Genomic DNA, 22,250 nt, shown 5'->3' with positions numbered 1-22,250 from the left:
TTATTTTGGCTAATCAAAGCAATCCTACAATCCTAACTAAAACTACTTTCATCTGCCTACAGACATGCTATGACATCTAATACATGATCATAAAATACATCTGAAAGCAATGTGATTACCTGAAAAATACCCTTAATATATAAAAATTAAAAGTTGTTGGCTTGTTTTAACTGTAATACGGTCAAAGAAAGATCTTTATATCAACTGTTGGCATTGATGATTTTGACCAAATCTGGCAAATCACTAATGTATGGCAAGATACAGTTCAAACTGTAACCACTACCTAACAAAAGTTTTCAACTGGGCATATCTTTCCTTGGCAATATTTCATTGATTTTAACCCACTTTGGTATGTGAATAGAAAGTATAGAAATGTAGACTGTAGTAGTTTGGGCCTACTCTGCCAGGAACCACTAGTGATAGGTAAGATACTTTATCAGATGATTCCTTTGTCACCTTCTAACAATGAGGACATATATATACATATACTACTACCACTCTGTCATAGAAGATATTATCTAGTAAGCTGTATAAGTGTTCTTATACCCACACACTAAGCCCAGAACAATGCTGGGCATAGGGCAGACCTTTTACTGTATATGGCCCTGCAACTTTAGGTGACATACATGAATTAGCTGGGTGGGGGAACAAAGTCGGAGAAAATTATGATAAGTAGTTTTCTAAAACATTTCAAAGGTCTATGAGCATGTGAAACGTATGGTCTTGCTACTAAGGTACAACTAGGTATCTACAGTCTCAAGAAAAATGTTTAAATTAATGTAAATCTGTCAGTAAATAGTTAATTTTTTATCTTTTTATGTTTAGAAATATTTTTAAATATATTTTTTAAAAATAAAAGTCTGCTGTATTATGTGGAGAAATTACACAAATTAAGGTTAGTAAATTTTATATTTAAATAAAAGATTATTTTATATGTGTGTTAAAAAGAAACAACAGATCCAAAATGGAGTTACTTGTGTTAACTCCCACACCAGCAAACCAAGACTTACTACCTAACCTAACTGCAGATTCAGCCCCTCCCAGGAAAGGCATCTTACCAATTGGTCTGGAATTTCCTGGTCAGCACTAGCGAGGTCACCTGCCATACAGACCCCTCCCATCCCTTAAAGGAAAGTGACCTTGCCAATCTGCTTTCTGCTAGTATAACTTTCTTGTCCCTGCCCGCTTCTGCCTTTAAAAACCTTCCATTTTGTATAGCTCCTCAGAGATCCCTTCTACTTACTAGATGGGATGTGGCCTGATTCAGGAAGTGTTTAATAAAAACAATTAGATCTTCAAATTTACTCAGTTGAATTTTGGTTTTTAACCGTATTATATATCAATTTCTAGGCAACATTTAGAACACAGTCATCTTTAGCAGTTAAAATTAGACTAGTTCACGTTTTCATTAACTCTCATCAAATTCAGAAGTGAAAATATTTAGTACATTTTCAAAAATGATTAAACACAGAACTAGATGAACTATACTTCTAAGTGTACAGCAAAAGTACTTAATGTATACCAATTAATAGCTTTTCCAAATATATCCAAATGCTCAGTTTCTGTCAGAAGAAAAGTAAGAACTACGTAAAGACTTGAAACATTCAACAGTAAAATTTGACATAGAAAGCTCAATTTTAAAACACTAACATAATCTCTAAATTGTGGAAACTCTTTCATTTATGAAGTAAATAAATATTCAAACTGATATATATTTTTTGTAAAACAAAGTACCATCCCAACATTTCTCTTTACAATCAATGAAATATCAACAGAATAAAGATCAAAGATTATCTGCTCAGTAATAGATTCCAACACTTTGCCCTTCAGGGGAGGTGTGACATGGTTACGGTCTTCCCTACCCTACACACCACAAGCAGTGCTGTATTCCTAACAAAGCGAGCACTGCCTTAAGGGTATATCCCTAGGCTGGCAGGCAGCTCAGCCTCCTGTCTGGTCTGAATAGGTAAAAGGCAAACAGATGATCGGAGCAAGATTTTAGGCCCTTGAAGTATTTGGAGATTCTGGATAAATCCAAATTAAAATTCACAAACCACAGTTGATAACTCTGTTAAAAACCATTCTAAGAAATGAAAAAAAAAATCATATAATAGGAAGTACCTAAATTAGCTTTAAAATGCTTCACTTTTCCAACAATACATAAAGTCTACACTTATTTCTTTTAGAGCATAACATATTCTTGAGAAAAACATGGAAAGAGTTCAGCTAGCTAAATTCATCGTATGCCCAAATGCCATGTCTCCTTCAGAATCCACTAGGTAAACACCTACCAAAACTACAAAAGAAATTTGGGACCTATTTTTAACACCAACCCAACTTCTAAGGTCAAAAACCCAGGAGTCATCCTTGTTTCCTTTTTCCTTCAAATCTCACATCTAATCTATCAGCAACTTCTGTCAACTCTACATCCAAATAGGTCCTAAATGCAACCATTTCCCACGATTTCAAGGAAATCTGAGCCACTACCAACTTTTAGTCGGAGCCACTATTATCTTTTTTCTGGTACTACTGCAACAGTCTCTTAACTAGTTTCCTGGCCTCGATCTCTAGATTTCCTCCCCCACTTTTAAGTTTTTTAAGCATAAAACCAAGTCATATCAGTTAGTTGCTTAAACTGTCCAGTGATCTCCCACTGCAACTAAATAAAATTTATACTTTACCTCAGGTGATAAGACTATACATTGGAGTATCTCACTTCCTATTTTTACACTGGGCAACATCTTGGCCCCCTTAAACTTTCCAAGTCTGTTTCCAGGCCTTGCAGTTGCTGAGTTCCTTCTACTTGGAATGTTATCTGCCTAGGTCTTCATTAAGTTATCCTCTTCTCATCACTCAGGTCTTAGCTCAATTTTACTTCTCAAAGAATTCTATCCTGGGCTTCCCTGGTAGTGCAGTGGTTGAGAGTCCGCCTGCCGATGCAGGGAACGTGGGTTCGTGCCCTGGTCTGGGAAGATCCCACATGCCGCAGAGCGGCTGGGCCCGTGAGCCACGGCCGCTGAGCCTGCGCGTCCGGAGCCTGTGCTCCGCAACGGGAGAGACCACAACAGTGAGAGGCCTGCGTACTGCAAAAAAAAAAAAAAGAGTTCTATCCTAACTGCCTTAGCCAAAATTAGCCAAGCAGCCACCCCCAAGCTCATAGGGTCCCTACAGACACTATTTTATTTGCTTTGTAGCACTTGGTACTTTAAATTCTTTCCTCTATCCAACAGGTTCTCGTTGTCTACCTTCTTTCATGACTATGTAATGAGACCAGGGATTGATCTGTCTTTCTTATCTCTACTACGCAGCCAACAGGTATTATACCTAGGTCAGTGTCTGGTATACAGTAAGTACTTGGCAATATTTTTAATCAACTGATTTATGCCATAACTACATAACAATAAACACAGTCTTTTTCCTCATGCCCTTTCCCCATTCCCTTCTAATTTTACCCTACTTTCCTCCTTTTGATTTTTTTTCAGAAAAATAACTTAAATTTCTGTACCATAACATTGCTACAGAAAAACATAAGTAATTTTTTTCCAATTGACACTACCTTAGGATCACTTGCACATTCTTATTACACATGCAAATTTAGAAGTCTTAGAAGTACCTGTATTTTAACATATCCAAAAGGAAATTTATTATCTTCTGCCGTAAACCTGCTTCCCGTTTCCTGTCTCAGCAAACGGCATCACAGTTTATGGCAGAGGCTGCTAAGCTGTCTTCTAAAATCTGTTCTTCCTTTCTTCAATGGGAGCTGCCCACCTACACTACATTTCCCACCCTCACTGCAGTTAGGTGTGGCCACATGACCAAGTTCTCGCCAATGGAACGTGAACACAGGTGCCATTTCTTGGCCTGGCTCATAACACCCCTCCCTCCTCTTTTCTAGCTTCTAGCTGACAGACATGGTGATAGACTTGGAAAGCATGTGAAGAAAGGCAGCAAATCTTCCAATCTGGATCCTTAAATGACTGTATGAAGCAGAGTCACCATTTGATCAAACAATATGGTGAAATATTCTCATTTGTGCAGCAAGGTAAAGTAACAACTGCTCCAGATTACTGAGTGAGAAATATAAACTTCTTATTCTTTAAGCCACTGAATTTTGAGGTTCTCTTTGTTGTAAGTTTAGCTTCTCCTAATTAATAAACCATTTATGCAATTCCTTAAGCAGCAATCTTACTGTAGGGGTAAAGGCAGGATGTGTCTACCAACACAATAGTCAACCATCAAGTTCTAACTATTCTATATCTTATGATATAATTCATCTCCAACTTTCCAACACCATGCCCATTGCCTAGTTAAAGCCATAATCATCCTACCTAGGTTTTGTTTTGTTTTTTTTAATAATCACTACGTTTTTTTTTTGATGTGGACCATTTTTAAAGTCTTTATTGAATTTGCTTCTCTTTTATGTTTTGGTTTTTTGGCCACAAGGCATGTGGGATCTTAGCTCCCCGACCAAGGATCAAACCCGCACCCCCTGCAATAGAAGGCGAAGTCTTAACCGCTGGACTGCCAGGGAAGTAAGTCCCCCATATCCTACCTAGGTTTATTGCAACCCCTGTCTAATTGACTGCCCTTGCTTGCAGACTTACAAGGTCAATCTACTTTCCAAAGTGCAGTCAAAGTGACAGTATAAAATAAAATGCCAATGTTTACACCTTCAATACACACTGCTGCCTCTGGGAGAATATCCACACAAGACTTACAAACTTATTACTTGGTTCTTGCTCTGCCTACACTGAACTATCAGTTCCCTGAGAAGGCTTAGCAAATGCTCATTTTCCAGAGCTAGGACATAGAGCCAGGGAGAGAACAGAGCTGGCAAAAAAACTTTCAAGAAGATAGTGGTGCTGTAATTATGTTTTAAATGTTTTAAATGAACGTTTTAAATAAGCTTTTTTTTTTTTTTTTTTTGCGGTACACGGGCCTCTCACTGTTGCGGCCTCTCCTGTTGCGGAGCACAGGCTCTGGACGCGCAGGCTCAGCGGCCATGGCTCACAGGCCCAGCCGCTGCGCGGCACGTGGGATCTTCCCGGATCGGGGCACGAACCCGCGTCCTCCGCATCGGCAGGCGGACTCTCAACCAGTGCGCCACCAGGGAAGCCCTAAATAAACTTTTTAATGTACTTTTCAAAGTTAACACTGACAAAAGACAATGAAAATGATTGTTTTATTAAAGTCAAGGAAAAGCTCATGATAATTTACTCAAAAATTTTACAAAATAGGTGCCATACCTCACTTTTTACCTTAGTGCTTAATGAGGAGAAAGCCAACACTGAGAAAGTATGCAGACAGAAGAACTTTAATCATAAAAGAAAATTCCAAGGTGGGTGGAGTTAGCAGAGAATAAAGCCAATCTCAAACCACCCAATTCAATATTCGTTTATAGTATTATGAAGAAAATATTCCATGGTATAATTCGGTTGTTGTGTTTACCAATGTAAAGACAGAAGTATAAGACACTGAAACTGTTTGTTTTTTTTTTTTTAGAAGATGTTGGGGGTAGGAGTTTATTTATTTATTTATTTTTGCTGTGTTGGGTCTTCGTTTCTGTGCAAGGGCTTCCTCTAGTTGTGGCAAGCGGGGGCCACTCTTCATCGCGGTGCGTAGGCCTCTCACTATCGCAGCCTCTCTTGTTGCGGAGCACAGGCTCCAGACACGCAGGCTCAGTAGTTGTGGCTCACGGGCCTAGTTGCTCCGCAGCATGTGGGATCCTCCCAGACCAGGGCTCAAACCCGTGTCCCCTGCATTAGCAGGCAGATTCTCAACCGCTGCGCCACCAGAGAAGCCCTGAAACTGTTTTGAAACTAGGACATTTAAATCCCAAGAAAACTAAAGTACTGATGTAATAATGAAAATAGATCATCCAAAGTTACACAAATAAATAAAATCCAGAATCCTCAAAATTGAACATTTAGGACTTGGGCTACTAGGTTTGGCTACCCACTGTCAACATCCTAAAGATGGTCTTGTTTACATCACAAAGAGAAAACACAAACTGATGTGATATCACACATGCGAAGTTTTTTTTTCTTTCACGGACTAAAAAAAAAAAAACTACATTATTGAGATATCTACCCAGTCTTTTCACAAAAAAACATTCATCCCTACTAAAAAAGAAACAGGATGGAAAAACATATAGTGAGGTTCTTAGGTGTTACAGAATAAATTAATACTTTAAAAAGAAAACCCTAAAAATAGAAAAAGAACCACTCCAATTTATGCCCACAATTAAAATTAAATCCCAAGCAATAATTCCATAACCTAGTAAAACACACACACATAAAATCCCTCTGACATTAAATTAGAAAAAGAAAACACTAACTCCAACAAGCTGTTCCTCTTGGACGGCTAGAAACTACCTTTGTAAAAATCCAGAAATAATGGTCTCGACATTAAATATTCTGAATTTCAACTTCTACTGAATATCTTCATCTGTAAATAAGTCTCATTAACAATTTTTGAAAAGAAAGCAGACACTATTTCTTTGTCTACTAGGGAAGTGGCACCACCACCAGCAATACTTCTTTTATTTTTCAAACCTTCTACTTTAATGTGGTTAACAAGATATTGAAGTGTAAAGTCATCATAAAACTTTCATGAAATCTCAGGTAATTTTAAATATTTGATGCTATCAAAATATTTCGCATTTATAGACTTTATTAGATACATAAGGAGCTTTAAGGGAGATTCAGAAATGGAAATATCACACAACTTGCTGGAAGACTAAATGAGCATACTTCATTTGGAAAAAATAAAATATAATATTTGAAGGGCCAACAATTAATATTAATATAATTAATATAACATTTGAAGGATGAGAATTAATCAAGCGGTCACTATGAATGTGTTTTATGCTTTAAGGCATATAAAACACAAAAGTTCAAGATAATGATCCCTGTCTTTAAAATAACTACAATTCTAGCTGTAGTGAAAAGACAAGAACAAAAGTAAAAAGACCAGCACCAAGGAGGCAATTTTAATTCTGAATATAATTTCATCTACTCCCTGGACAAGCAGCAAGAGGTAATTCTTCCATTCACACCCTACATAGGTTTGGGAAAATTTAGTTTTGGTTTTAATGGCAATTTTATGAAAAGCCACTAGATGGCGATATTGCCTTCAAAAATGTTTAAAAAGCTATTTTGTTCACTAACTTTCAGAACCACGAAAGAAATGTTTTCCAATACACTATAAATATCTTAGAGATTTGAAATCCTTCATCTTAAAGTTGAGAATAATGACATACAGAGATATTAAGTGACTTGTCCAATATTTCACAACTGGTAAAATGGAAATGCCAAGACTAGAGCCAAAGTTTCCTGATTTAGGCCTTAGGATTTTGAGTTCCTTCCATTAAAAAAGTAAACGTGTTAAGTTATAGTTTCTTCTCTAAAAAGTGAAATTAATTTCAACTTACATGTAAAGTGCATATTTTTTCATATGAGATGGTCACATAAAGTGAAAAAGATACTCCATTACTTGGAAAAGCATTGTAGCTAAGACTTGGTAAAATAAAAACTCAGAAGAGGATTTATCATTGTGGCTAAAAGTCTTGGGGAAAGGTGGACTTAAAACAGCTACTAAAAAACTGAACAGATATGAAGAAATGAGGCAAATACCTCTGTTCTCAAGTTCTATATTTCCCAAGGCCAAATAGAGCAAAGCATGAATACTGATGTTCAAAACAAGAAAATGATTCTTCAAGTTTAAAGGAATCATTTTCCCCCCTAATTTTAGCCCAGTGTTTCTTTCCTCTACTGTAGCACACATGACAGAGGAGATCCATACTGGTCACCCACAACCCCATACTCAATTCCTACATACTAGCTGTAGTTCCATCAAGTTTTCCTCATATTCAAAAAAGATATACCGGGACTTCCCTGGTGGTGCAGTGGTGAAGAATCCACCTGCCAATGCGGGGGACACGGGTTCGATCCCTGGCCTGGGAAGATCCCACATGCCGTGGAGCAACTAAGCCTGTGCGCCACAGCTACTGAGCCTGCGTTCTAGAGCCCGCGCTTCACAACTACTGAGCCCACGTGCCACAACTACTGAAGCTCGTGCACCTAGAGCCCGTGCTCCGCAACGAGAGAAGCCACCACAATGAGAAGCCTACGCACCGCAGTCAAGAGCAGCCCCTGCTCACCGCAAGTAGAGAAAGCCCGGGCGCAGCAACAAAGACCCAACGTAGCCAAAAATAAAAATTAATTGATTAAAAAAAAAAGATATACCAAATCAAGTAAGTGAGAGAGATGTAATTGATGCTACTACAGTGATAAGCTGAAATCTGCTCTATTTTGAAAAAAACAAGAAACCCTACAACAATTTCTTGAACACTTCATTCTACCTGTAATAGCTAATTACTTAGAAAATACTTCAAAAAATATTTGGATGGGGGTATTACGGTTTCTTTCTGCTTATGATAACAAAGAAATATGGATGGAAATCATTTGCTGTATGTTTATTTCAAGAAATATCTAGAAAACTTGGGATAATACAGTGAATCTGCTAAAGGCAGTGAATTTCAGTATGTTATTAAAATTTACGAGAATAGTATGTGTATTTTAAAGTCATTCCATTAAATTAAGCCTACTTCTCTAACTGATTTTAAAGAAACTGGAATTATTTGAATCTGAAAAAGAGTCGTTTTAAAGACGTACATAACCCTGAAGGAAAGGATATTTGCTTATAAAACAAAATGATATACCAAGTTTTTAACTTACAAATTTGATTAAGCAGAAAATTTCAGTATACATTACCTGAAGATGCAAAGTTATGGGATTTTAAATTTCCTACTTCCTTAAGTTCAAAATTCTTATATCAATTCAGCAAGGCAATGGGGACCAAGGTTCAGTGAACACGCCACACCCCTGACACTCCATTGAAACCCAACATTCCATTTTAAAAGAGAAAAAAAAAATCAATGGGAAAATTACGTATAAAATTTGGCTCTATAGTCAGTTCTTCTGGAACATATCTATTCCAATGTGAACAAATATCTGCATAAAAAGAATCTATGAGATGGAAAATGGTAATTTAGCTGTTCTCCATCTCCACTGAAACCTAACACGAAAACAAGAAGAAAGGGATTTATAGTCAAAGTATGATAGACATATACTTCTATTAAGAAAGGATAACCAAACTACAGTGAAATCTCAGTTAACCAGCTAAGCAGGTAGAATCCTTAATTAAGAAGAATTTCCCCCTAAAGAATAGTCATTGAAATTTAGTCATTCAAGAAGTATACTTCAAGTGAAGTTTTGGGTTAAGTATACTTAAGGACCAATTTATTTTTTTCCTTCAAATTCTATCGAAAGGCACTATTATACACAATGGAAAGAATAAATAATTGGGAGTTGGAAAATTTGAGCTATACACTCTTGATGATACTAACAAATATTTTTGGATCTTTCAAGTCACTCAACCCTTTCTAGGTCTCCGTTTTCTCAAACGCAAAATGAGGGTTAGAGCTGTTAAGCTCTAGAACAACTTCAAACAAACAAACAAGCAAAAACATACACCTTTTCTTAAAATAAAATATTAATTAAAAGTGTAGTAAGTTAAATAAAGGCCGAAAAGCTCTGGCTAAAGTAGGTATAGGGGACTGGAGCCCTGTCCATAACAAGCTGTCCATACCACAGTCTGAGTTTAACAGAACTCTAATGTATCCAAAACATACCATTTAAAAACCTCTAAACACTAAAAATAATTTTCAGAATTATGTCACAGGCGCTGCAAGATTAAAAAACAAATTTTTCACTCTTAAAAAAAATTCAAAACGGGGATTTTTTTTCCAACTAACCAGAAACTGGCAAAGATTCAGTGAACATAAATAACTATTGCTAAGAATTCCAATTAACTGATATTTTATTATATCCAATTATGATTACACTAAATAAATTATAGAACTGTCATAAGGAATTTATACATATATGTATATATATTAAAGAAATAATGCTGTCTGACAAGAAAGGAATGGGCTAATAAACTGGAGATATTAAACCCAGTTAATTTCATGGTTTATATAAAATTCCCTACTTCACAAAAATATTTTGAAATTCCATATTATTCTTCTAAGAATAATCCTAATAAGACAAATCAATTTCACTACCATCAGGCACAAAATGAGCCAAGTGGGATACTTGGAATCCCTAACTTTAGCCACAGAAGCTCCACACAAAGAAGTTATACACTGAACTTCCTCACAATAGTTTGTTTAAATAAAAGGTTCTAGGGAGTTTAAAACAAACACACATCTATATATAGATATAACTATAGTTAAAAAAAAAGTTTTAAGTAAGTCCGAAATAATAATTAAAACAAAATATACAAGTTTAAACATGTAACATAAAAAGCATTTACTAAGGTTTTTCATTATACCCCCAAATTACAAACATCTTAACGTCTGGACATGCATTAGAAATTTAAGCATGAATTTTATTTAAAAATTCCTAAGTTCATTTAAGAAACACTTAAAATGGCACATTTGAAAAGAAATTATATTAACCTCTAAGTATGAAAAAATCTATTATTTTTACATTGATTTAATGTATAAAATTTTGTAATTCAAATAGTCAACCCAACATGGTCATGGTATAAAACTTCATTATTTCATGTATTTAAGCATGAAAAGAAAATTTCCTTTTTGTTAAAAAATAAACTATCAATATGGTATTCTTAATATAACTTCTAAAACTGGTCACTAATGTCTATAATATTCAATTGAAAATATTCTTACCTTTCTTCTGAGCTATACAACCGAGCAAGTCCAAAATCTGCAAGTTTTATCTGCCCTCTGGTGGAAGTAAGATAAAATGAAAAAATATTAGTCTACTCTGAATTGATCTTACACATTCATGTTCTATTCCTAGAACTAAGCAAAAATTCACTGATATAACTGAAACTTCGATTATACTGCAGTACCCAAGGTTCTACAGGAAAAGGCAAATAGATAAACTCACAACAATATAAGGCAAAAATTAGTACTTTTCTTCGGATAATTTCAGCTACTATTACACTAGTACTGTGGTTATATTATTATGATATATATATAGTATATTATTATATATAGTAATAATAGTACTAATAGTTTCTCGGTACTATTCAGTTCCTATTTAGAAAAGTACACTTCAATGAAAATAAAACAAAATGAGGTAATTCATACTACCTTAGTAATAAGACAAATTATTTGTTCAATTCCAGCCAATAATGCACAAGAAATGAATCACATCATTTTAAATTTATGTTTAATTTTCCACTTCTTAGAGTGACATGGTGCTCTATAGAACACTTTCTACTAACTAAAATCAGGACCAGGCATGCCTCACTTAAACCAACAAATAATACCAATTACAAGAGAATTATCAGAGTTCAGGTTATGCTGTCAGTGAAATATTTAACATAAGCTTTGAATATGTATGTATGTATGTACGTGCATATACACGTCAAAAAATGTTCACTTTACAACTGTGATGACTGACTTTTTTTAAAAAATTCCAAATTAAAAAAGATGCTAAAACCTATTCTTAACCTAAAACTGAAATCACATCATTAATTATTAGAAGAACCATTCACATTATTTGGAAGAATATCAAATGAGAGGGTCAACTAAGTATTTTGGTTGGGGGGAGTGCCTATAATCTTTATTACTTCCCTCCCCCCCACCCCCCCATGGAGGTATGACAGCTGTTATTGACCAACAACAACAAAAGAAAAGGAGTGGTTAAGTAGTTTGCCCAAGGTCACGTAAACTACTATATGGTTTATGTATACTAGTATATTGATTCAAACTATTACGTGGATTCAAACTCAGGTCTTTATGACTCGAAAACCCCTATTTATATAAGGTCAAAGGGACTGTAAAGTTCTTCAGAGGTTTGATCCAATTAATCCTATTAAATTCCTTGGATTGAGGGGATGGATGAAACTTCAACAAGTCAACCAAGTATTATTTTACATACATTACAAACTATTATTGGAAGTTAATTAACTAAAGTATATTTAACACAACTTCAGACGTAGCCCAAGCTGTAATATTGATTTTGTTAAAATAGTCTGAGCAATAAAAACCTAAATTTTAAATCTTTTTAACAGAATCAAGGTACACATTATATAAGACTCATTTTAAACATATATATCAAACTCATATCATACCTATTATTTAGAAGAATATTTGAACACTTAATATCTCGATGCAAAAAGTTCTTCTTATGACAATAATCCAGACCTTCCATAAGCTGTCTCATGAATGACTTTATGTGATTTTCATTAAAATGAACCAAGCCTGATTCCAGTAGTCCCATCAGATCATGGTCCATATATTCAAACACCAGATAAAATGCACCTAAGAACAACAATTAACACATTAAAGATTTTGTTCTTACAACTTTCCTATAGGCTCAGAATTTTTAAAAAATAAAATGCTGGGGAGAAAATTAATCCTTGAAAAGAACTGCTACTTCTGTCATTTAATAATGTTCATGTCCTTCTCTCTGAATTTAATATCAATACCATCCCAAGGAACTATCTAGCCAGTCTTCTTCTCCCAAAGAAAACTGCTATGATATAAAATCAACACTGCTAATTTCCACACTGCATAGTTTCTGGGTATGATTGATATAAAATAAATTCTTAGCTGTTTTACATATTGAACAAATTGTCTCTCAGCAGAAGCTGAATAAAATCAGTATAGTTCATCAAAGAAAATTTAAAGATGTTGTAAGAATTACTTTTGATAAAAAAAAAAGAGTCTGGGCCCAGTCGGGCTTTAGATGACTTCTATTAAGTTTTCAATAAACATATAATTTAATTCTTTTATACAGCTCCAGAGCATTTGAAAGCATACAAATTACAACTTTATTTTATAATACCAGCTTATTAATCCTGCTACTAAATCCTAAAACAGCACATAGCACATACACAACATACATATGATAGATTCAAAATTCCTAAATGAAACTTGCACAAATTGAATCTAAAGCTGTATCTACAAATATCTCAATCAGGCAGTTTAATTTATCAATTCGAGAATGGAAAAGCTAATAAAATTCAATACATCTATCTTTCAAAGTAAAAAAGTTATCAATATGCCAAAAAAAGGCATCTGAAGAAAGTTCATGATCAGTTCGTGATTAAAAACAGAGAAGGGAATTCCCGGACGGTCCAGTGGTTAGGACACGGTGCTTTCACGGCAGGGCCCAGGTTTGATCCCTGGTCCAGGGATCCTGCAAGCTGTGGGCACGGCCAAAAAAAAAAGAACAGAGCAAAGATTTCACAGTAAACTTGCAATAGAAAGATTCTTTCCTAAAAGTTTATAATGGTACCTCTCTGAAACCAACAACTATTGTCATATTTAATAGTAAAATGTCAGATGCTGTACACAAGACAAGAATGTTCATTATTACTAACTATTCTAGAAGTTAGTAAGTAAAATTAAAAACAAAGTATAAAAACTTAAAGTGACAAAAACATGATTATTGGTAGATGAGATGACGATTCTAAAAGATCCAAAAGAATAAAAAAGTAGCTGTGTTAGAAAAAAATCATACACAAAAAATAAAAGACTTTATATATGCCAGCAACAATTAGAAATTAAAATTAGAAACAATTAGAAAGTAAAATTTAAATGACTTTGCAATAGAAAAAAAATACTACAAACAACTAGGAATAAACTTTAACAATTATACAAATTTATTAAGGATTCACCAAATTGTAAAATTCTGTATTTTAATGCAATTTCAGTAAAAGGACCAATGATTTGTTGTTTCTTTTGCTGAAAGAACACTTGAGAAACTAACTCTAAAGTTCACCTTGAAGAAAACAAAACCAGAGTATCAACCAAAACGTTCCTTAAAATAAACATTTGCCCTACCAGAAATTAATATGACCTACTGTACTATTGGGACAGATAGAAAAATGCATATAATATATACCAGAAAAAAAAATCCCGAATACGTATCTACTAACTATGAAAACAGCCATTTTAAATCAGTGAAGGAAAAAAAGAGGCAGAATAGTACGGGGACAAAGGCAGTAACCCCAAAGGCAGATTGGGAATTATACCAAAAATAAACCTATTAAAAAACTGACAAATTTCACTAAATAAAAATTTAGAAACACATATGTAAGAAATAAATATGAAATAGAGGTAAAAGGCAAATAAATGACAAGCTGAAGAACCTATTTGCAACATAACAGATTAATTTTCTTAATATAAAACAAAGTCTTGGGGCTTCCCTAGTGGCGCAGTGGTTGAAAGTCCGCCTGCCGATGCAGGGGACACAGGCTCGTGCCCCGGTCGGGAAGATCCCACTTGCCGCGAAGCGGCTGGGCCCGTGAGCCATGGCCACTGAGCCTGCGCGTCCGGAGCCTGTGCTCCGCAACGGTAGAGGCCACAACAGTGAGAGGCCTGCGTATCGCAAAAAAACAAAACAAACAAACAAAAAAACTTACTACAACAACTAAAAAAAATAAAATATCTTGATAATTTGTTATATTGATTACATACTGGAATAATCTATTGATATACTGGGTTAAATAAAAATATTATTAAAATGAACAGAGCTTTCAAAAATGAGACTAACCGATTATTTTAAATTAAAATATAATGTCTTGCATTCTGTTTCTATTAGACAGTACTGAATTAGAGTAAGAATTGAAACAGAAGAGCTAAAACTATCTCTGCATGCAGATGACCTGAATGTTTGTTCTCTGAAAGGACATATACATTCAATTTAAAAAACTGTTAAAAACAGTGACACAATTTAGAAAAACAGCAGAAATAAAACATACAGTAGTCACTGGGCTTCCCTGGTGGCGCAGTGGTTAAGAAACCGCCTGCCAATGCAGGGGACATGGGTTCGAGCCCTGGTCCGGGAAGATCCCACATGCCATGGAGCAACTAAGTCTGTGCGCCACAACTACTGAGCCTGCGCTCTAGAGCCCGCGAGCCACAACTACTGAAACCCCCGTGCCTAGAGCCTGTGCTCCGCAACAAGAGAAGCTGCCACAATGAGAATCCTGCGCACCTCAATGAAGAGTAGCACCTGCTCTCCGCAACTAGAGAAGAGCCCGCGCACAGCAATGAAGACCCAACGCAGCCAAAAATAAATTTTTAAAAAAAGATCTAAAAAATAAAATAATAAAACATACAGTAGTCATTAACATAGCTACCAGTTAAAAGAAAAACACGGAGGTCCCATTTATAATAAATAATTTTTTTTAATTTAAGAAATGTGCAAAATACGTCAGAGATAAATTACAAAACACTTTTAAAAGGCAAAAAACTATAAATGAAAAAAATGGATACATTCTTAGGAAGGCTCAACATGATAAAGATTTTCCCTAAGTAATTTATAAATTAAACAAAGCTCTATTTTTAAAAATACCTTGTTTTCTTCCTACAATTAGATAAGCTGACGTTATATCCACACAGGAAAATAACTAAGTAAGAATAGCAATGAAAATATCTGAAAGAGAAAGGCGGGGTGCGCACTAGGCTCTACCAGCCCAGACAGTTTAAGACAGAATAGTGAATTCCTATAATTAAAAAGTGTGATACTGCGAAAGGAACATGAAATAAAACAAATCCAGAATTATACCCAGGTATATATGGAACTTTAGTAAATGATAAAGATGGCATCATATCAATTCAGTGGGAGAAAAGATCAACTTATTATAAATCAGCAATATTGGGACAACGTGAATAGCCAGATAGAAATAGTTAAAACTGGTCTGTTCCTCACAACATATATACCAGCATAAAAAGCAAATGAACCAGTACTAAATATAAAAAATAAAACCATGAAAGTATTTTTTTTAAACATGAATTCCTTAATAACCTCAGAGTGGGGAAAACTTTCCTAACTAGGAATCAAACCAAGATGCAACAGGGGAAAAGGGGGAAAAGACTGATAATGTGACTATGTAAAAACAAAAATCTACTGAGCAGCTGAAAACACTGTAAGCAAATTTTGAAAAATATAGCAAACTGGCAAAAAACCATTAGCAACTTATTCCAGATAAATTACTTATACCCACTAAAAAAGCCTCTCTAAATTGAAAAGAAAAAGATTAATAACCGCACAGAAAAGTGGGCAAAAGACAGATAACCCAGACCACACACACAAGCAGTAGCCAACTGCCCTTAAACCAATGGAAAGTCGCTTAGCCTTGCTCATAATAAAAATGTATTTCTCAAGCTAAAACTTCACCACAATAACAAATTAACAACAGCTCAAATGTATGACACCAGATTCTAATGGCAAAGCTGTAAGGAACACTCTCATACACTGCTAGGAATTTGGCAATATCTAGCTAGCTTAATCATATTTAGCATTTCCATTTCTCTTTGACCTAACCAGCCCAATTCTACGGGCCTGTCCAACAATTCACTGACAAAAATACAAGATGGTGTAGGCAGACAGCTATTCAAAGCAGCATTATTTCTAATAGCAAAAGACTGGAAACAATGCAAGCATCTATCAGTGGGAGACTAACGGAATAAACTATGATACATCCACACAGCAGAGTACTGTGTAGCCATATCTATCTACTGATATGGAGTAATTTTCAGTATATATAATTAAATGAAAAGAACCAGGAACAGTAGAGCAGTTATTAATATGACATCTTTTATATAAAAGGGGGAGGGTGAATATGTAGCAAAGAAAAACTGTAAGGATGAACTAAACACTTAAAAAAAAAGGTCGTCCCTGGGTAAGGGAGAGAACTGGAAAAAGGAATGAAAATGAGACTACTCTGAATGTGCCCTGCTTTACAGCTTTGAGTTTGGAACCATGTAAATGTTTCACATGATTAACTATACATCATCACACTGAAAAGGTTAGAAAAACAGTACCTGAAAAATTAGAAACAGATGAACCTACACGTGTATCAAACCGTCTATACTAACATTAACTGATTATGGTATTCTGACTATATTATCCCTAGTGGGGCATATGCTAAGGACAAAAAGAACCAATAAGAAATCTTAAACTGCATTCAGTAGTCTTCTTAGTAATTAACATTGTTATCTTGAAATTATTATATGTATATTGTAGGACAATGCTAATTTCTTAGGAACCAAGGTTTTTAGTATTAAAAAAAAGACAAGTATAGGATCAAAAATGTATAAATCCCGCACTTTTAATTTTAAATTAAAATCATTTACAGTAGCCAGCCTCTAAGGTGACCCCAGTAATTTTCATCTGCTGGTATCCATGCCGTACATTCAAGGATGGCCTGTGTGACCAACAGAATATTGAAGACGTGGTAATGTCACTGACCACCAAGGCTAGGTCATAAAGATATTGCAGCTTCCATCTTATTTTCCTGGATCATTTGCCCCGAGAGAAGCCAGCCACCAAGCTGTCAGAATAGTCAAGCAACACTTTTGAAAGGCCCGTGCTAAGAAGAACTGAGACCTCCCCTCAACAGTGGAACGACAGTTTGCTAGCGATGTGAGGGAGCCACCCTGTAGTAGATTGTCCCAACCCTAGTTACACCTTCTAGTGACTACAGCTCCAGTCAACATCTCACTGCAATCTCATGAAAGAATCCAAGCCAAAACCGCCCAGCCAAGATGCTCCCAAATTCCTGCCCAGAGAAACTGTAAGAGATAATAGCTTCCAGCATCACCTCTGAAGTACAATTGTCAAAGAAGTGAACTTATATCTAAATAATCATCTAGATCTAACTTCCATTTATAGGAAATATCAGGGTTAGAAGAACAAGCTACCCGCCACCAAAAGGAAGGATACTGTAGATGACAACAGACTTAAGATAATAATTAACCACATACAATGTGCAGATTTCTTGTTTGCATCCTGATTCAAAGAAAGCCAACTATTAAAAATATTTTTGAGACAACTACATGAATATGGACAGTTAGATAATATTATAAAATTGCCAATTTTGTTAGGTAGGCCTCCTTCTTGTCTTTTTTAACATAATAGCAACTTCATTATAGATTACAGGCAGATAATCAAGAATTCATGTTTACAATATAATGCATGGGATTCACTCAAAAATAACCCAGCAAAATAAAAACAAGTCAAGGACTTCCCTGGTGGTCCAGCGGATAAGACTCCGCGCTCCCAATGCAGGGGACACGGGTTTGATCCCTGGTCAGGGAACTAAGATCCCACATCCCACATGCCACACGGCGTGGGCAAAAAAAAAAAAAAAAACAAGTTGAGGGAGAGAAATAAACAAGATTAGCAAAATGTGATAACTGCTAAATGTGAGGGATGGGGACAATGGGATTCATCATACCATCTTCTCTACTTTTAAGTATGTTTGAACATTTCAGTAATACTGAATTTTTTAAGTGTCTGAAACAAAACTAAATAAATGAAAATTTTAGAAGGCATTTAAATTATGCTGAATTAAGGGATATATTTATTATTCCCATATTTTTAATTTGGTTTTTATTTCTATCGAGGTTGTATATTTACGTAGTTTTAAGCAATGTTTTCAAACTGTGGGTCATGAAATCAGTTTAGTAGGTCACGACCTGCATTTCAAAAAGTTTTTTCTATTGCTTGATATTTTTTCCTATATTGTATTTAAACATTAATAAAATCATATGTAATAATATTTTTTATATAGCATGCCAAATAAAATTTCACTTTGGTAGGAATTTATATGCATACATATGCTTAGAAAAATGTCCAATATCAAAATTCTAAGAGCAGTTTATCTCTGTGTGAGCAGATGGGTGATTTTTACTTTCTTCTTATGCTGCCATCTTCTGACTTTTCTACAAGGAGCACAAATAATAATTTTTAAATATATTAACAACTGTGCCTAATATACAAATTTATAAGGAAAAAACAAATAACCCAAATGAAAGAAATGGCAATATCACAAATAAATATGCACATAGGAAATCAAAACTGTAAACATATATAAGATGCTTCAGACCTCACTAGTAATCAGGAAAGTACTAATCAAAGAAACAATGAGAAACCATTTTCACCTGTCAGATTGGCAATATCCAGTGATGTCCAAATGAAAGGAAACTCATACACTGCTACAATTTTTTGGCAAAGTATGCTGACAAAAGAAAATATCCCTTGACTTGAATATCCCACTTTTGGAAGTAACCTAAGGAAATATCAGCACCAGTATGCAAGTATACATGTATAAGCACATTTCTAGCAGTATTGTTTGTAATGGAAAAAAGATGGGGAAAATTGAGTGCCCATCAAGGGAGAATGGCTGAATAAGCCCAGTATATCCATACCACGGCATATTATGCAGCTAGATAAAAGAAAGTTTTATCACCTAGAGATGTGTTGTATTCCTTAATAAGAAAAGTAAAATACAGAATTAAAAAAAAAAACCCACAATTAGCACAGAGGACTTATGGTTTCTCGTCCAACAGTAAGGAGTCTGGAAGTCGCCACACCCATCCTCACAATGAGAAAACAGCAAAACAAACTAAAAATCAACAGTTCTTCTTAGATCCATCAGAGACTGAGGTCACAGAGCAAAGCACTGCCCCCAAAATTGGTGAGAGAGACAGGCAGTTACAGAGAATCACCAGTTCACCAGAGGAGAGGCCCAGAAGCAGAAGCCTCCACAAGAACCACTACCTTGGTAGGAAAGCCTAAACTATAATTGAAAAATTGCTAGAGGCTCAGTGTGAACAAGTTTAAGAGTTAAAAACTCCAGGGGTTCCAGTCTTAGGGAAGCCCCCACCACCACCTTCTGTGAGTTTTATCACCAGGAACCCTACCAGCTTATCACACTGAAGATCAGAGATAAATCAAGTTGTTCTTCCAGCAAGGGGAGAGGAAAAACAGTCATGATGAAATACACCCTAATCATTCTGTTCTTTACCAAGGTTTGCCCTCAAGAGAAACTATTTTACCAGAGCCTAACCAACTGGGGTTCAATAAGAGCCTTATCAGCCGGGCAAAGAGGAAATATCCAACTCCAGAACACTCTAGCCTTTGACTTAGGGGAAAGAAACACTGACCTCCAGCACCTTTTAGCATTCCTGTCTCACTTCAGAGGGAAAAGAAACAAGAAAACTGATAAACATGTCTGAAGGATATAGGCTCACTAAAAAACTGAGACCAAATGACAGGACTACAGAACACTTCCCCTCCCCCCATAACTTACCATCATATATAATAACAGGGTACAACATCTGAAAGAACTGCATATCTCAGACCTTATTTAAGAAGTCTCCAGAGAAACCAAAAGACAACAGGGGAGGAAATCTTAGCCTCTGACACAGCTTCAGCAAACAATAAACACAACCTAACTGCTAGCCAGATAAACATAAAACCTTACACTAAAGGCCGATTTATCTGTTTATTTTATCCAATACCTCTTTATAGTCTGAAGAGAAAAAGCAAGCATCAGGGAGATTCAGATATAGAAGAGAAATTGGAATTATCAAACCAGGAATTTTTAAGTAACTATGATTAATGTTCTAAGGGTTCTAACGGAAAAATTAGACAATATGCAAGAACAGATGGGTACTGTAAGCACAAAAATGGAAATTCTAAGAAACAACCAAAAGGAAATGACAGAAATCAAAAACACTGTAACAGAAATAAAGAATGCCTTTGATGGGCTCATCAATACACCAGACATACACGAGCAAAGAATCAGTGAGCTTGAAGATATGTCAAAAGGAACTTCGAAAAGCTGAAATGCAAAGGAAAATAAAGAGAAAAAAAGAATATCCAAAATGTGGGACAATTACAATATACATGTAAATGGGAATACTAGAATCAAAGGGGGAAGGGAGGAAGGAAGGAAGGGAAGGAGGAAGGGAGGGAGGGAGAACAGAAAAAATACTAAAAGTAATAATGATTGAAATTTCCCCAAATGATAAATATCAAACCACAGATCAAGGAAACTTAAAGAATATAAGGGAGGATAAATATTAAAACATCTACACCTAAGTATATCACATTCAAACTACTGAGAATCAAAGACAAAAAGAAAATCTTGATAGAAGCCAGAAGGAAAAAAAACAGCTTACCTTTACAATAGCAAAGATAAAATGTATACTAGATTTCTCCTCGGAAACCATACAAGCCAGAGGAGAGTGAAATGAAATATTTAAAGTGTTGAAAGAAAAAACCTACCAACTTAAATGAAGGTAAAATTAAAATCTTTATTTTTCTTATTGATTGACCAAACAGTTAACAGTCTGTTCAAAATAATAATAGCAAAAATGCATTCACTGAGTATAGCTTGTGGATAAGTAAAATGAAAACCAATGTTATAAGGGATGGGATGGAGGAAATGGGAATACTCTGTTATGAGGTACCTATACAACCTAAAGTAGTATAATGTTACTTTATTTTATTATTTTATTTTTTATTTTTTTGCGGTACGCGGGCCTCTCACTGTTGTGGCCTCTCCCGTTGCGGAGCACAGGCTCTAGACGCTCAGGCTCAGCGGCCATGGCTCACGGGCCCAACCACTCCGTGGCATGTGGGATCTTCCCGGACTGGGGCACAAACCCATGTCCCCTGCATCGGCAGGCAGACTCTCAACCACTGTGCCACCAGGGAAGCCCTATTTATTTATTTTAAATTTATTTTATTTATTTTATTTCTGGCCGCGCTGGGTCTTCACTGTTGTGCGTGGGCTTTCTCTAGTTGTGGCGAGCGGGGGTTACTCTTCATTGCGATGCGCAGGCTTCTCATTGCCGTGGCTTCTCTTGTTGCGGAGCAGGGGCTCTAGGCGCACAGGCTTCACTAGTTGTGGCGCACGGGCTCAGTAGTTGTGGCTTGTGGGCTCTAGAGAGCAGGCTCAGTAGTTGTGGCGCATGGGCTTAGATGCTCTGTGACATGTGGGATCTTCCCAGACCAGGGCTCGAACCCACATCCCCTATACTGGCAGGTGGATTCTTAACCACTGTGCCACCAGGGAAGCCCAAAAGTAGTAAAATGTTATTTTAAAGAGGACTTGGACAAATTGTAAATGTATATTGCAAACACAAGGGCAACAACTAAATAAAAATTTTAAAAGAAGAATAGTTGATATGCTCAGAAAAGAGAAGAAATAGAGTCATACAAAAAGACTAAGACAAAAGAAGGCAGAAAAAGAGTAGAAGAAAAACAAGCAAGGGCAACTAATAGAAAATATAACAAATACAGTAGATAATAATCCAACTATATCGACAAGTACTTTAAATGCCAACAGTCTAAAATACACCAATTAAAACACACAGAATGTTAGAATGAATTAAAAAGGAAAAGAAA

At 35.6% G+C, this 22,250-nt stretch overlaps 1 protein-coding gene across 2 annotated transcripts in view; it reads right to left on the bottom strand.

The window, feature by feature from the left end:
* The window catches only part of CDK13 (cyclin dependent kinase 13), a 110,965-nt gene that overhangs the window by 28,402 nt on the left and 60,313 nt on the right, over positions 1 to 22,250 (bottom strand). For both annotated transcript variants that reach the window (XM_004263324.4, XM_004263325.4), the window contains exons 6-7: positions 12,169 to 12,358; positions 10,754 to 10,810 (exon numbers count right to left, since the gene is read on the bottom strand). In XM_004263324.4, coding sequence (XP_004263372.1) covers positions 10,754 to 10,810; positions 12,169 to 12,358 — 247 coding nt within the window. The remainder of the gene's footprint in view (positions 1 to 10,753; positions 10,811 to 12,168; positions 12,359 to 22,250) is intronic.

This window comes from Orcinus orca, chromosome 9 (assembly GCF_937001465.1).
Source record: "Orcinus orca chromosome 9, mOrcOrc1.1, whole genome shotgun sequence".
Lineage (NCBI taxonomy): Eukaryota > Metazoa > Chordata > Mammalia > Artiodactyla > Delphinidae > Orcinus > Orcinus orca.
Note: the sequence above shows the minus strand (reverse complement) of the source record. Positions and strands in the feature narration are given on the sequence as shown.